Here is a 16,310-nt window from a genome sequence, read left to right on the forward strand (position 1 = left end):
AGAAACGAATATAGTACCTGTTGTTGTTGTTGTCCCTATTCCTTCTAACTTTCTTCTCCCAGAACTGTTCCCTCCATGCATTCCGGGTTGGAGGAGTGTGTTGCCTTCATGTGTGAGCACCCAACAAGCACTCCAGGGGCCAGGTGTGTGTGAGAAGTAACCCTTGCCAAGAGGCAAGAGGAAAACCTTGGGTAACCAAGTGTTCCAGAAGGCTCTTGCTGGTGACACAGTATCTTTTCCATACGAGCCAGAACTCATGAGACAAAAAGGCAATGGCCAAGGAAATTAAATTCAACAAGGAATGCCCTCCATCCCCAGAACTACCCGTACCTTCTTGGTCCTCCTCTGGTAGGCGAAGGCAATGTCCTGTCTCTGCGCATTGCTGCGGTTGGTCAAAATGTTGACAATGGTGACCTCATCCACACCTATGGAAATACAATTTGTGAACAGTTACTCAACCACTTGCTGTAGTACGTTGTTTAAGTAGAATTTTCCAAGCTAAAATTCCTACACCATTTTCCAAACCGAAATACTTTCTATAGTCAGCACCCTCCACCCACGTGTACACCTTCTTTTTCCTTTTTCCTGACAGCCTCAAACCTAAAGGGAACTTTTAAACATTTGTATTAAAAAAAAAAAAAAAAAACTATTTTATTCATAAATTGGTTTCTGGAATCAACTGTAGGAGGTGCATTTGTGGGGCTCTGGCAGTCAGATGGAACAACAAAGATTTAGTAGGATTTTAAATGAAGGTCCCCAATTTGCCATTTAAGTGGGATTTAATAGACAGTAACTGCAGACTGAATTAATAGAGACAATTATTTATATTTATTGCAGGATTACAGCTACATAAGCATCTAGGTGTAATTTCTATAATTACAGAAACTGTCATGACAAATGAGTCAGATTTAATGTGGCAGTTGTATTTTAATAGCATAATTGATTAATACAATCATACCTATTGAAGACTAAATTGTTTTGTAGGGAAAATATACGTTCCACTGCTTTTAATCTTTAATAGGCAATTTTAGTAATCAATTTTGCAACTTTATTAAAAAGAGTAAGCATTTTAATCTAAATTAAATCTAAATTGGGAGTTTTGAAGTGCCACCAAAATACTTTAGTACCTATTTTAATTGGAAAATGTGTATTTACAAAGATAAGCAATGCCTTCTGGCATCTGGAAGTTTCCAATTTTATACTTGAAATACTCCCAACATGCCATTTAACTTAAGAAAGCACAATTTTAAGAATTCAGAGCGTGAAAGGTCTCTCTCCCGGCTGATGATGAACTTTGTCTAATAAAGGAAGAGTCTTTGCCGTAACTGGATATGTAATTTTGGGGTAAGACAGCAGAATTGCTTGGCCTACAAGTTCACACACAAACTGTGAACAGTCTTTCTCTCAAGACTCCTTAAGGAAATCAGAGGGGTCCCGTAAGAAATAGCAAGGTTGGAATCATGGTGCTTTGAGGCAAAGGCAACGAGCAGACTGACAGAAAACATCTCCTGAATTCTCAAGCGTGTTAGAAAGAACAAAAAGCATAAGGTTAGAATTTCTGGGTATAAAAATAAATAACACTTCAGAGTTAACTGCAGCTTCTATTTTAACTTCAGCTCCGATTTTTAGAGTTGCCAACGTAAACACAAGAGCCCAACTGCTATGTAAGAGATTGCTTCAAAGATGCTTATTTCAGCCCTGAAACCACCTACAGGGCAGTTCTACTCTATCACATGGGGTTACTATGAGTTGGAATCAACTCGACAGCGCCTAACAACAACTTTACATTAGGAAAATTGCTGTTTATAAAGGCATTTTTTCCTTCTACTTAACTTTATTGCTCCAATCTAAAAATACTGAAGAATCTCAACACAATACAATTATATCCTGTAACCCTAATTCTAATATTTCCCTTTATCAAAAAATAAAGGGAAAATGTGTCGAATAAAAAGACCTTGGTGAAATAAATGTTCCTTTGTCCGTATAACAGTATACTATGCAGCCAGTTAAAATGATGGTTTAAGGTATTGACACGGAAAAACGTCAATTCACAATACACTGCTAAGTAAAAAGATAGCTCGCAAAGCACTGCACGGATATAACCCCGTTCCTGTAAAACGCCAACACACATAAAACATATAGAAGCCTTACATGAAAAACTTAACACCGATCATCTGAGTGGTGTGATTATGGATAAGTAAAAATATTTTTAAATCATCTATGCTTTCCACAGGAGTCCCTGGGTGGTACAAACGATTAACATGCTCAGCTGCTAACCAAAAAGTTGAAGGTTCAAGTCTACCCAGAAGTGCCTCAGGTGAAAGGTCTGTCAATCCACTTCCAAAAAACTCAGCCATTGAAGACCCTACAGAGCAGAGCTCTGCTCTGACACACGTGGGGTCTCCATGAGTCAGAGCTGACCGATGGCCACCGGTTGTTTTTATACTTTCGACGTTCACCATAATGACCACATACAGGGTCTCTTAATTACAACGAAAGACACGCAGCTTCCTATATTGATCTAGAATCAACTAGTGACTTCACCTCAAGAGATTTCAGCGTAGTTCTAAATATTTTATCTAGGGTAAAACACACTATGCATTAAAATTAGGAACTGCATAGACCATATTTTTATGCAAATAACACGCACCTTCTACATTTGTTTGCCAGTAGTCCAAGCGGAGTCATGGTTTTTCCCACCATCTAGATAAGGAGAGATCTGGGCAGTTTTCCTTTATTTTCCAACAAGTTGGTCTTCACAAGAGGGCCCCCTGCGCCCCTGATCTCACACCAATGAAATCCACCCTCTTGGTACAGTCACTGCTCCCTTGGAGCGCTGACAGGTATAATCGAGTTCTAACTTCCCTTTAGTTTCACTCCGACATGGGCAAGATGGATTTCTCCACAGACCCCTTAAGTTTATGAGGCTACTTCAGTGGACGTGGGTCTGGGCATGTGTAAGTGTGCGCCCACCCAGACATATACTTTCCCCCTTTTCTTTCTGTCTCAAAAATTCTATGGCTCTAACTATATTAAGGAGCCCTGATGGCACAATGGTTAAGTGTTTAGCTGCTAACCAAAAGGTGGCTCCATGGGAGAAAGACCTGGAAATCTGCTCCTGTAAAGATTACAGCCTAGAAAAACCCTATAGGGCTGTTCTACTCTGTCACATGGGGTCACTATGAACTGAAATCGACTCAACAGCACCTAACAACATGTTAGAAAAACCACTGTTTATAAGGTGTTTTTGCCTTGTACTTAACTTTATTACCCAAATCTAAAAATGCCAAAGGACCTCAACAAAATACAACTATATCCTCTAACCTCAATTCTAAAATCTCCTGAAATCAATTTAGGGGCCCCTGACTTGAATGCATACCAGAAACAGTGACCCATAAAAAATGATTCTTTCTTGGAAACAAATGTAAAGTTTATGTTTGTGCCAGAATGTGATCCCTGGCCAACCTGCATTAGAATCCCACAGTCCCCTGGGCCCCACCTGAGACCTACTCGTTAAGACTTTCTAGGGCTTGGGGCCCAGGAAGCAGTATTTCAACAAGCTCTCTGGTGATGACTGAAAGGCATAACTGTGGCTGGGGAAGGCAAAGGTCTTCACAAATCCACCGAAACAGGTCCATCAGCTGCTTCTGTGAGGTGCAGAGTCTACTACAATCTTAGGGAAAGTCCCAGGGAAGAGGCAGCACCTAAGAAGAGCTCATTCCACAAAACACCGTGCAATCCCAAGCTCTCTGTCAACAAAACAGCTCTTTGCCTTTTCTTCCACAGCAGCTAGATGTTAAGCGTCCAGCTAGCAGAGTCAGAATTCAATCCAATTATTGGAAATCCCCATAAATAGCTTGGGGTGGTTAACCTGAATCTCACCTGGGAGGCTGAAGTCTAAAGGAATCTAAGTGTATTTCACCTAAATGATTTACCAAGCAAACAGCCTGCTGAGATGCAGCATCTCAAGTGCTGGGAGACTTTCCAAGTGAACAATCTGATCCAGTCCACAAATGCTGACTCCAGAAACTACAGAGAAATTAAATGGAGGCTCCTTCTGCAAGTGGAAGGTCCCCAGACCCTGTCCTCCATCAGCTATTTCTCCCAAGCCCATTGTCTGCATGTTTCAAACTGAACTGGAAAAAGGACAAAATCGTGGGGCCCAGGATCAATGGCCTAGTCTAACCCACTTAAGACATAAATCTGCTCACTCCTAAGTCATAACACCAGAAGGCATGCACTGCCAGTGGGATATAACCTTCTTATCTTCAGAACACTGCTGCTTCCTCACCACCCGCCACCATGTCTGGTGAGGTGGCTTGTTCCTGTGGAAACAGCTTGGTACAGGTGGAAGCTGCCAGGTCACGCGGTCACTCACCACTTGTGCCCAGGATGCAGCTGAAGGATGAGGACGGGCCACTCAGCTACCTATGTCAGCACAATTATTGTCAGCAATGGCAGACTGCCAGCGCTACAAAAGCTCTGAATCTAACGCAGTTCCTGACAGCAGGCACAGACGCCCAGGAGAGGAGATGCTGCCTCTCTGGATTTGCACTTGCAGATACTCACGTTCCAGTGCACAGGGAAGTGTTTGCTGTGGGGGGGTGGGGAGCAGGGGCTACAATAAACTGCAAAAGCATAGAGAATGCAACCAACCTGGATAATGCTTCCTTTGCCTATTCCATTCCATTCTCTTCTGTTCCATAGAGACGGTCACAAAGTAATACAAGTAAAGGCCCACACTGGGAAGAGTGATGGGGGGGGTGGTCCCCACAGAATGACGGTAAGAACTCAGCAAACTCTGTTACCCAGGCAGATTTAAAAATTTTTCTTTTAAAATTCTAATAAGAGACTTCCAGCGTAGCCATGGCTAACGCTACCACCAACCCATGATAGCTGTGGCCGCTAGAGTTTGTGGACAAGTATACAGGACCAAGAACTCACATTGTGATGAAGAGTGATGAGAAAATTGTTGGCTTCTAGGTTTTGATGACTTTGTCAATATGGTATTGGAAGACGTTACTGAGTTTGAAATCACAGCAGAAGGAAGAAGGATTACTAAATTAGATGAGGTTTTGCTAAATGGAAATAATAGAACGATGCTTGGTGCTGGAGGAGAAGGCCCTGAAGTATGGGTGGGTGTTCTTGACTTACGCTAGCTTGTCTTGTTCTATAAAGGCAACGAAATCGATTTTTTTTTTAACTTTTTAATCTTGAGATTCTATAGCAGTAACATTCCTGTTAAAGGGAAATGCTTTGAAGATGCATTGTAAATGCCTTTTTTTGTTAAGTTAATCATGATTACCTTAGAAAAAGAAGAGTAAACAATTTGCTGTTTGAAGACTAAAACAAAGGCAATTTTGGTTAAAAAATAACAGAAGTTAAAACGGTTTTTGAGATTGTTGAGGAACTGAGATACACATTTATCTGGGTGGCGCAAATGGTTTGCCCTTGACTATAACCTAAAGGTCAGCAGTTGGAACCCACCCAGTGCGCCACAGAAGGCCTGGAGGTCTATTCCCGTAAAGGTGACAGCCAGGAAAACCCTGTGGAGCAGCTCTGCTCTGTAACACATGAGATCTCCATGAGTCGGAATCAACTCTATGGCAACGGGTTTGGTTTTGCTTCATGGAAAACGGCATAATGGGATTTTGAAGCATTTGCTCCTTGAATGAAAACAGTCAGCTAATCCAATCGGCTATCCACAAAAATGTTTTTTTCAACAGTTGGGTCTGATGGGGTGTGCAGAAAGGCCAGCCAGTGTTCTAAATGCTAGCCAGCCTGAAACAGTGACTTTGCTAAGTGAATGGTGCCGGAAGCCCCACCAACAGTGGAGCTCAAGCAGAAAACTCTGGGGTCCCAGGCCCCGTACCACCCTCAGTATTTTTAAAGTGTAAAGAACACATTTCCTGTCTAAGATAATGGCTGAGTCCAAAACCACAAAATCAGTCTCCTGGAGATTGCTCCTCCTCTCTGCGGTGGAAATCCCGAGTCAGCTCCCCAGACTGGCAGTCCACGGAAAATGTGTATCTTCACTGTCCGTGGAAAAGAACCAGCAGGCCGTCCTGAATGGGATGCTGACTTACTTCTGCCAAGGCACTCTGACAGCACAAAGAGAACAGACTCCATTTGTGTGTGCTGAGGGGCTGAGGGGGCCTGGGAGTGGAGGCTAACTTGTTGGAAAGTCAAGGAAAACTGCCCAGATCCTCTCCTTATCTACTCACAGGAATGGCTATGACTCTGCTTAGATTAATAACTGAGTACGTCAGTACCGAACCTCAGAAGAAAATCACCTTTACAGCAAGTGGTCAGAGGCACACCACACAGACAGGAGAGGGCCACAGACCCATGGGCGTGTCATTGTGGACATATTTTATTTATTAAAATACTGAGAAACATTTGCTGAACACCTACTATGTGCCACGTGCAAATGGTTAAGCACTCAGCTGCTAGCCGAAAGGTTAGAGGTTGGAGTCCACCCAGAGACACCTTGGAAGAAAGTCCTGGCAATCTACTTCCGAAAAATTGGCTGCTGAAAACCCTAGAGAGTACAGTTCTACTTTCACACACCTGGGGTTGCCATTAGTAGGAATCAACTTGACTGCTACTGGTCTTTTGGTTTTACTACATGTCAGGCGTTTTACTAAGTACTTTATAGATACTCGATCATTAAATTCACACCACACCCCTCAGAGATGGCTGTTAAGTCACCCCTGTACTACCCGGCAACATAAACCTGTTTCTGAACCAAGTCTAGCAATCTTTTTCCAACATTCTTTTTATTGCGCTACAAATAGTCTTTCCAGTTTCCCTTTAAATCAGCCTTACCTCAATGAGTTAAGTCTTTGACACCTATCCATCCTATATTTATATGAGTCATGCTTTTAATTTTTGACATCAGACTTTGACACTCCTCAATCTAGTTCCAAAAAAGAAGTTGGGATAGTGATTGTGTCTACATGTGTATATAATTAGACTTCCTATACAGTTCCAAACATACATTGAATAATCTGCAGCTAATAATTTGCCACCCAGTAACAATTCACAGCCACTGAAGAGATAACCCAACAGTTACGAATTGAATTGTGCCCCCCAAAAAGTTATGCTGAAGTTCTAACACTCGTACCTATAATATGACCCTGTTTGGAAATAGAGGTTTTCTTTCATGTTAATGAGGTCATATCTGAGAAGGGTGGGTCCTACACCTAATCACTTCTGAGTGGTGTCTTAGAAAATGAGCAGAATATAGACAGAGATACACAAACACAGGAAGATGTCACAGATGCATCTGTAAGCAGCAAAGGAACCCCAAGGACTGCCAGCAGTCAGCAGAAACTGGGAGAGAGGCCTGACCTGGCTGAGACCCTCATCTGGATTTTCACCTTCAGAACTGTGAGTGAATAAATGTCTTCTTTAAAGCCACCCATGAGTGGTAATTTTTGTTATGGCAGCACTACGAAACTAAGACACCAACTGAAGTTTTTTTCAACAGAAAGAGCTAGAAGACTTTCCTCTGGAGAGAGCCATTAATAACTCGGCAGGAGAGGGGCAGTCCCTCACAACAAGCTTCCTATACCAACACGTCATCCACCTACTGGGTGTGATCTTAGGGAAAATAAGCCCCTTCCTTTCCTCCTCCCCCACACACCACTGCTCCGAAGCATCTTCCCCACAGTTAGCCATGGTGCTGTCTGGCCCGGAATGCCTGTTATGGGAGCTACCCCTCTGGACCATTCAGCAGAAGCTGGACCTCTCACCAGGAGAGACACCTCTGGGTAGGTGGCAGATGCAAAGAGAGACACCTGGATAAGTGGGGGCGACAAATGTGCTATAGAAACCGTGTGAAACTCAGTCCCTATGGCTTGATTTCTCACCCTGTAAATCAGAGATAATGATCATACTTCTTTTACAGGGATGCAGAAAGGATGGCTGAGCTAATGATCAGGAACGGGTCTACAGCTTTCACAAAGCTTCTCTGTCGCAGGCCTACCCCTGTGTACATTCAATTAAAAAAAATTTTTTTTTCCCCATTTTGGCAAATGTATATACAGCCAAAGATACACCATTTCAACAATTTCTACATGCACAATTCAGTGATGCTGGCTACATTTGTGCTACCACACTTGCTATCCTTTTCCAAATTATTCTACCATTATTGTCTTAAACTCACTGCCGCCTAAGCTCCTCATCTAACCTTTCTAGTTGCCATAGTCATTTTGATCCCAACCTAGATAATTCTTTAAAATAGCATGATGCTCAAAGCAGATGAATGCATTCTATTTTCGGTCTATGAAAATATAATGCACAGAGGAGGATGGGAAACACTTTTGTCATTAGCACATTAGTTTACTGGTCCAGCCATGGGATAAACCCCGCCAGCTGCCTGTGGGTGATGGGGTAAAAACTCAGCACCACCTGAGGTGGGAAGAGACTAGGGAACAGGGTGTCTCTCCCAGCTCTGGCACAGACAGAGGACATGGCCCGATTCAGGGAAAGGCTGGCTTCACCAAGTGCCAAGGAAGGAGGTTTGGCCCAGAAAACAAATTTCTTGTTTCCATTTTGTTCTGATCTCACCTCAGCCAGGTCCCTTAAAAAGGATTTAAGGTGTAATCTATGTAATCCCATTAGATACTTGAATAATCTAGACCCCTGTCAGCCTTCCATACATAAAATTTTATTTCTTAAATATTCTATATGGCTTGCAGGAAAACACAAAACAGGCCACCACTCAAGATTCAAATCAAATCAAATGGTGAATGAAGGAATACTCAGAGAATGTAAGTACCATTTGGGGCACTGCTTCTCCATCAACCTCATAAGACAGTAAACAAAAATATCTCAACAGATGCAATAAAAGCCAGCAAGCCCACCCTCCACTCAACTGACCATGGAGAAGTTACTATTTATCATCTTAGCATTGTTGACACCATTAAGAGGCCCTGGATGACACAAATGGGTAAGCGCTGGACTACTAACCAAAGGGTTGGGGGTTCAAACCCAACTAGAAGCGCCTTGGAAGAATAGCCTGGTGATCTGTTTCCAAAAGGAAACCCCTATGGAGCAGTTCTACTCTGCACACATGGGGTAGCCGTGAGCAACCCCACAGCAGCTAAGAACACCACTTCTCTTGGCCCTGGCTGACACTGCTGCTTGGGTTTCCTCAGGGAAAAGAGGTAACAGTTTTTACAAAAAAGAAAAAGGTTGAGAAGAGGCAAGTGACGAAAACTGACACCTACAACTAGACAGTCATCAGGGACTCCTTCACCCTGTTTTACAGGCCACCTGGCTTGGGTGTGGCACTTACACAGCCACATAGACAAGTACTGTGAGGGAGAATATCCGTGTCTGCAGAATAAAGGTGACTCATCCCTGGCCTCTCTTTGCCCCCAGCACTGCTGTTAAGAGGAGAACTCGGTCTAAAGTAAATTTCCACACAAAGTGGGGAGGCCTCAGCACCTGGAAGCCTTCTGTTCCCTTCTGTGAGCACGCGCCCTCTGGGGGGTGAGGAGGCCCACGGCTGCCTGAGTCACGGAGGCCCTTCTCACAGGCACTCTCTCACCCACACCTCGGGCTTCCTGTTGGTCTCCCTCCTCACCTCCCATCCCTACAAGGAAGATTCTACACTTAGAGGGGAGAGGTCACTTCTCAGTGCCAGTCTGCCTTCTGGCAGCCTCAAGAGAAGATATTTCTAACTGCTGTGCTCAGGTGAATATGCCTGCAGGTGGTCAGGTGTCACCAAAAATACACACCCTGGCTTGCTTCTCCCTGGCGTGGAAAGTTGGTCTTTTGGCCACGCAGGGAATCTTGAGCGGTTCCATTTTAAAAGTACAAGGGAAAAACGTGCTAAAACTTGCCACAGCTATGATTCTATACTTGTGCTTTGGGGGGGTGGGGGGACAATCCGCTTTTTGATTCCCTTCCGGAGAACACAAATACTGCTAAAATCAAAAGTGGCAATAATAACAGGGCTACTCATTACCGTCCCTCCCCACGGAGGGACCAAAGCTGTACCAGCTTATTGGCACTTACACTGACTCTGGAGTTGTGCTAATTACCATCTATTTTATGTAGTCTAGATTCATCCTTTTCTAATTTAGCTGACTTTCCTCTCTAGTTATTTAGACCCATATGGTAAACCATTCACAGCTGTGTTGTACCCTCCACAGTGTATATTTAACCCAAGGCCAATCTAGACCAAGGAACTCCTACAGATTTAGGTCTCAGAAGCCTCTCGCTAATTAAGCAATACTACTACTTTTGCGTGGCTTTACTTGGCTTCTAAGTAGACACAAATTAAGGTAAGTAATTGCATGGACACAAAACAATCGTGCATTTGGTCTAGGTAACACAGTCAAGAAATACTGAGATTCCTTCAAACTGGAATCTAAAAACAAAGCAGTCTTATGAGAATGGGCTACATTCATTTAGCTTCTGGAGCTTTCCTTGCTGCCTCATCACCATGTGTCCGCACCTGCATCCCCACTCACCTGTGTTCTGCTATCTGTGTCCCTGTAACTACTACTTGGGTTAAACGTTTATGTCTTCACAGGGTTCTGTGAGCCTGGGCATTAAAAATGGTTAATGAAAATAAAGTGCTTGCCCTCAAGGAGCTCACGATCTAGTAGGAGAGACAAGTCCACAGGTCAATTGTTGTAACACAACATGACGAGAGCTACAAGTGAATATGTAACATATTGTGAGCACACAGACCAAGGAAGAGTTGATTCTGCCTCCTCAGAGAAAGCTTGGGGAAGGGCTTGTGCAAAGGCTTAGCCTGTGGAGTGAATGGGAGGAAGCTGTCTGGATGCTGGAAGTGGGGAGGTAGCGCCAGCACCCTCCTGAAAGAGCAAAGGCAGAGAGCAACCTTCTTTTTGAAGCACTGAACAGAGCCTGGAAATGGAGCTAAGAGAATCTGAATGGGATGAGGCAGGGAGGCCTACTAAACGACAGGTGCCATACCAGCCCAGGTGAGAGATGTTAGGGCTGAGGAGAAGGGATGGACAAGAGCTGCTTCAGGGACCTTCTGGCCAGCATAGGCAGAGCCAGCTCACAGACCTCTGCCCAGCTCTTCCCCATCTAGCATTTGATGCCAGCTCTCACCTGCTCCTGTTTATATCCTAGTGTTTAAAGGCAACTGACCGACTAACCCTCTGCCACAGGTGGCTTGCTCGCAGCTCTCCTTCCTGAAAGTGCACAGACACCAGGGAAGTCAATGGAACATCACCTGGAGCCAGTGAGGAATGTCGCAGCCCCCTCTGCCATTGGCAAGCAACCAGGCGTGTACACACATGCTGCTTTTGTGTTGAGAGAAGGAGACCCAGATAGTCATCTTTTCAGGATCCACTGGCTTTTGTTCGAATCAGCATTTCAGGTTTATGCTTTCTTTCCTTTGATGTCAAGGAAAGACCAATTACTTGGCATCATGTCATCATTTCTAAGTGTTCTGAAAAAGAGCTTGAGGTGGGAGTGGGGTGAAGGTGTGGCTCAAGCTGCTTAATTACACTGAAGGTAGAAAGCATTCTAAAGAGGAAGGTAAGATCTCAGTTAGCTAATTTTTTAAAATGATGTAGTTATCTGAACAATAGCAAGGGGAAGGAGAAAGGAATAAAAGGGCTCTTGCTTTTCCCAACTAATGTGACCGCATTATTGCCTTCTGCATACATGTCATCATAGAAAATTTGGAAAATATACTGAAAGCACAATAAAGAATGAATTACCTATAATTCTAGTAATAATCATTTAATATTATCTTTTGATATAAAAAAGTTGTCTGTAATCATACCCTATATACTCTTTTATATCCATTTTACCACACAACTAACAAATTTAAGGTGAATGGATGTTAAAATGAGTGAAATCCTAGACTAGGAGTGTGCAAACTATGGCCTGTGGCCCAAATCTAGCTGGCTGTATGTGTTTGTAAATAAAGTTTTATTAGAACACAGCCACACCCATTCATTCACCTGCTATTTATGGTTGCTTTCCTGCTATCATGCCAAAGTTGAGTAGTTGCTTAGGAACGAGACCATAGAACATGCAAAGTCTAAAATATTTAGGATTTGGCCCTTTACATAAAAAATTTGCTGACCTCTGTTCCAGATAATAACAGCTTAGATTCCAATTTTTTTTTGTTAAGAAAAGCAAAGTTAATATATCCTAATGTCTTAGGACTAGGCTGAACTGTGTCTTCAGAGTTTTATCCAACTTAAAAAGATCAATCTCCTAGTTCTCATTAGGTAAAGATCCAAAATATTACAAATTGTTGAGGCTAACTTGAAGCTTGGATGACCTGCCCGACGGAAACAATAGCCTCAGAAGCTTTATAAACAAGCACACCTCTTCTGGTTTATTTTTCTATCAGCAATTACTAACTACCTCTCAGTATGAATTAGGGTGGCAGAGAAATCATAAAGCTGGCCTGCTTCTAAAAACAATAGAGCCATATCCTGGAAAATGATGGTTCAAATATATATCTTTTTTTTTCTTATAAAAGTATTACATGTTCAGAGTAGTAATTTGGAAAATATAGAATAGCCCAAAGGGAAAAAAAAAATCCCCCCAGTCCTATCCACCCCCCCAAAAAACATGGTTAACTTATAGGTGTATTTCTTCCAGTGTTCTCCTCTGAACCTTTTTTAAAAAAACACAGCTAACATCTTTGGGGTAATAAGAATGCCTAACTTATAGGCCTGCTGTAAGGATTCAATGAGATAATTCATTTAAAGAGTTTAGAATATCTGGTACACAGCAAGTGCTCAATAAATGATATCTACTACTAGACTCTGTATACCTAAAATTTTGCACCCTGATTGGTTACTTATATTTTAACATACTAATTTTCCTGAGTTGGAATTGACTCCATGGCAACAGGTTTGTTTTTTTTTTTTTTTTTTTTGGTTTGATTTCCATGTTATTGAAAACTGTTCATACTGGTGCTGATGGGTACAGGGTTTCTTCTTGGATGATGAAAATGTTCTCAAATTTATTGTGCTGGTGGTGACACAGCTCTGTGAATATGCTAAAAACCACTGCTGTTGTTGTCTTATGCCGTGGAGTCGATTCCGACTCATACCGACCTTATAGGACAGAGTGGAACTGCCCCATAGGGTTTCCAAGGAATGGTTGGTTAGCAGCCAAGCTCTTAACCACTACACCACCAGGGCTCAAAAAAAAAAAAAAAAAAAAACCACTTGTAATGATCAGTTCATACAGGTAAGTTGTATAGTATGTAAATTGTATCTCTAAAAAGTGTTCATAAACTTTACTTCTTACGTCTACATGACAGACATTTTATAGACCTTCTCTGTAATAGAATAAATCAAAAAACCCACTCACTGGGGTCGAGTTGATTCTAACATAGTGACACCACAGGACAGAGTAGAACTGCCCCATAGGGTTTCCAAGTAGTCGCTGGTGGATTCCAACTGCCGACCTTTTGGTTAGCAGCCGAGGTCCTAACCACTACCTCACCAGGGCTAGGCACCAAAAAATGAATTAATTTTTAAAAAGTGGCCCTGAGTGTCGCTCACTGGACATTAAGTCTGGAAGAGAAGGGTAGCAAAAGCTGGATCACAAACGCAAAATGCATCAGATATCAATAAGATTGTAGCTAGAAAATGTTTTTCCTGCCTCAAAATAACTCCAGGCAAAGAAAAAAGCCCAGTCCTAACAAGTGGGTGGTGTAGCATGGCGGTATTTAAGAACACAGGCCTGGGGTAGACAGAGCTGTGTTCAAATCCCAATCCCAAACAAAGCTGAGAGACCCGGAGCTTGTTGCCACCGATCTTGTCACCCATAAGTTGGGCATGATCGGGCACCACTTCAGAAGGTTAACTTGAAGTTCACCTAGGAGAACCGTTTCTGAAGTGTCTGGTGCAAGTCTGTTCAAACCACTCAGTGATGACACTGATGACCTCAGATGTTTTGAACCAAACTGGAATGCAAGAATTAAAACCTTAGCCCTCCAGACATTTCTGCTTAGAAACTGCAGTATCAACCCACCAACTCAGAAAGGGCCTGGAGGTATTTTTATTACCATGGGAGTTTCAGTTATGACCAGAGTTCATTTGCGCAATCTTTACATTCCAGCTTGCTAAAAGCCTTCTCAGGCAGGGACAAAAAAGAAGGCTTTGTCCCTGGCCTGATGAGTTAACTGTTAAACTTGAGTGTGTTTCTAAATGGCAAGTTGGGAAACCACAGGAATTCAGGCACACCCAAACAGTGAGATAGGGTGAATTTTAGGAAAGTGGAGAGCTTGTGTGTGTGTTAGGATATTTTGAGCACGGTCTACATGCCAGGAGCCATGCTTACTGCTTCATCCTTTACTTCATTTAATCTTCACAATAACCCTGTCAGGTGGGTATCAGATTACCCCACTTAATTCAGAACATCAGCCAATGAAAACCCTGTGGATCACAATGGTCTGATCTGCAACCCATCACCAGGTGGTGCAGGACCAGGCAGCATGTCGTTCCATTGTGCGTGGGGATACCATAGTTGGGGGCTGACTGGATGGCAGCCAACGTCAACACAGGTAAGGAAACTGAGGCTTAGCACAGCTAGGTATTTTTCTGGAGTCAGGTAACATGTATGTGGCAGAGCCAGGATTTGAACCCAGACTCACAAATACCAAAAAAACAAACCCAGTGCCGTCGAGTCGATTCCGACTCATAGCGACTCTATAGGACAGAGTAGAACTGCCCCACAGAGTTTCCAAGAAGTGCCTGGTGGATTCGAACCACCGACCCTTTGGTTAGCAGCTGTAGCACTTAACCACTACACCACCAGGGTTTCCACAGATTTACACATACTCTCGTCCAAAAGAGCCACTAAGTAGACAGGACTGTAGTGAGATGAGCCCTCCGGATTTAGTTTTATTTTGTGATTAGTGTAATTTTCTGATCAACCCTCTGATTTGCCAACAAGGATAGTCATTTAAAAAGCACTGAAAAAAGATGACTTTTTAATGGTCTAATTTGAACGCTTCCTTATTCTCCGTTCAGCTGTCCAGGCTGCCATCCTGGGCAGGGGGGGGGGGTCCACTGTGTCCAGATAGAACATAAGGCTGTTATGAAGCACAGGATGCAAGCCCTGAGCCCTGTCATATTCACAGGATGTAAAGGGATCTTTACATTTTCCTACTTGTCTCTGAAAATGAAGTCACTCGGTTTCTCCAAGGGTTATAGGAAAAGTGACCATGTAATGTATCCTCCAAAATAAGAGAGTTCTGAGAGAGAAAGGAGCTGCTGTTAGTAAATGGGTCAGGCATAGACTAGGACATATGAAGCCCAGGGGGTGCAGTGGTTAAGAGCTACGGCTGCTAGGCTGCTAACCAAAAGGTCAGCAGTGTGAATCCACCAGCTGCTCCCTGGAAACCCTACAGGGCAGCTCTACTCTGTCCTATAGGGTCACTATGAGTCAGGATCGGCTCGACAACAATGGGTTTTTTTTGTTGTTGTTGTTTAGTTTTAGGTTCCCACATCAACCTAGTTGGGAGTCCTGGTCTTTCAGTGAGCTATATATGGATTCTATACATGGGTCAGTCATTTGGAAGCCCTGGGTGCTGGGTGGTACAAATTATTGATGAGCTCTGCTGGTAACCAAAAGGCTGGAGGTTTTTGTCCACCCAGAGGCTCTTAGGAAGAAAGGCCTGGAGATCTGCTTCTGAAAAATCAGCCACTGAAAATCCTATGGAGCACAGTACTATTCTGACACACATGGGGTCACCATGAGTCAGAGTGACTTGGCAAACAACCGGTTTACTGGTCAGTAATTTAAAACACTCTGCTTAAAAAAAAAAATACTCTGCTTAGAAGAGACAAATGGTGCCCAGGCAGTGGGATGAGTCAGCAGCTGCTCTCACTGCAGGGTCACCTCTGCGTCTCCATCGAACCTTCTAGCGAAAGGAAGTGCTTTGTCCAAAAAGGAAAAAAAATGTGGTTGGGTCACCAGGTTCACGACAATAACAGCAACGTTTCCAGGGACTTGGGGGATGGAGCAACCCCGAGGATATGTGCTTGGCGAACATCATCCAGGAGTTTGCTTGAGCTACTTCTGTACACACCAAAGACACCCTGATGACCCAAGCTAGTGCTTGCTCAACTCCAGCCAATTATATGCTTCATTCGCCTTGTTTCAAAAGGGCGGCGACAGGACTGCTCATTCAGGCCCCAAGGCTAAGGAGTGGCATAGCTTGTAGGTTAAAAAAAGTCCTAATTTTTCACTCATTAGGTCAGTCTAAGAGCAAAGCAGTAAAATTTCCCAGCATTTTTTTCAACAAACATAATAATATTCAAGGACATTTGGAATGA

General features: G+C 43.2%; 1 protein-coding gene and 1 pseudogene across 1 annotated transcript in view; one reads left to right on the forward strand and one right to left on the reverse strand.

The window, feature by feature from the left end:
• ANXA2 (annexin A2) overlaps nucleotides 1–16,310 on the reverse strand; it is a 48,869-nt gene that overhangs the window by 17,216 nt on the left and 15,343 nt on the right. The window contains exon 4 of the mRNA XM_049905645.1: nucleotides 331–425. Within this exon, the coding sequence (XP_049761602.1) occupies nucleotides 331–425 (95 nt within the window). The remainder of the gene's footprint in view (nucleotides 1–330; nucleotides 426–16,310) is intronic.
• Nucleotides 4,867–5,159, forward strand: LOC126057271 (U6 snRNA-associated Sm-like protein LSm5; annotated as a pseudogene).

Source organism: Elephas maximus, chromosome 13 (assembly GCF_024166365.1).
Source record: "Elephas maximus indicus isolate mEleMax1 chromosome 13, mEleMax1 primary haplotype, whole genome shotgun sequence".
In the NCBI taxonomy this organism is placed as follows: Eukaryota; Metazoa; Chordata; class Mammalia; order Proboscidea; family Elephantidae; genus Elephas; species Elephas maximus.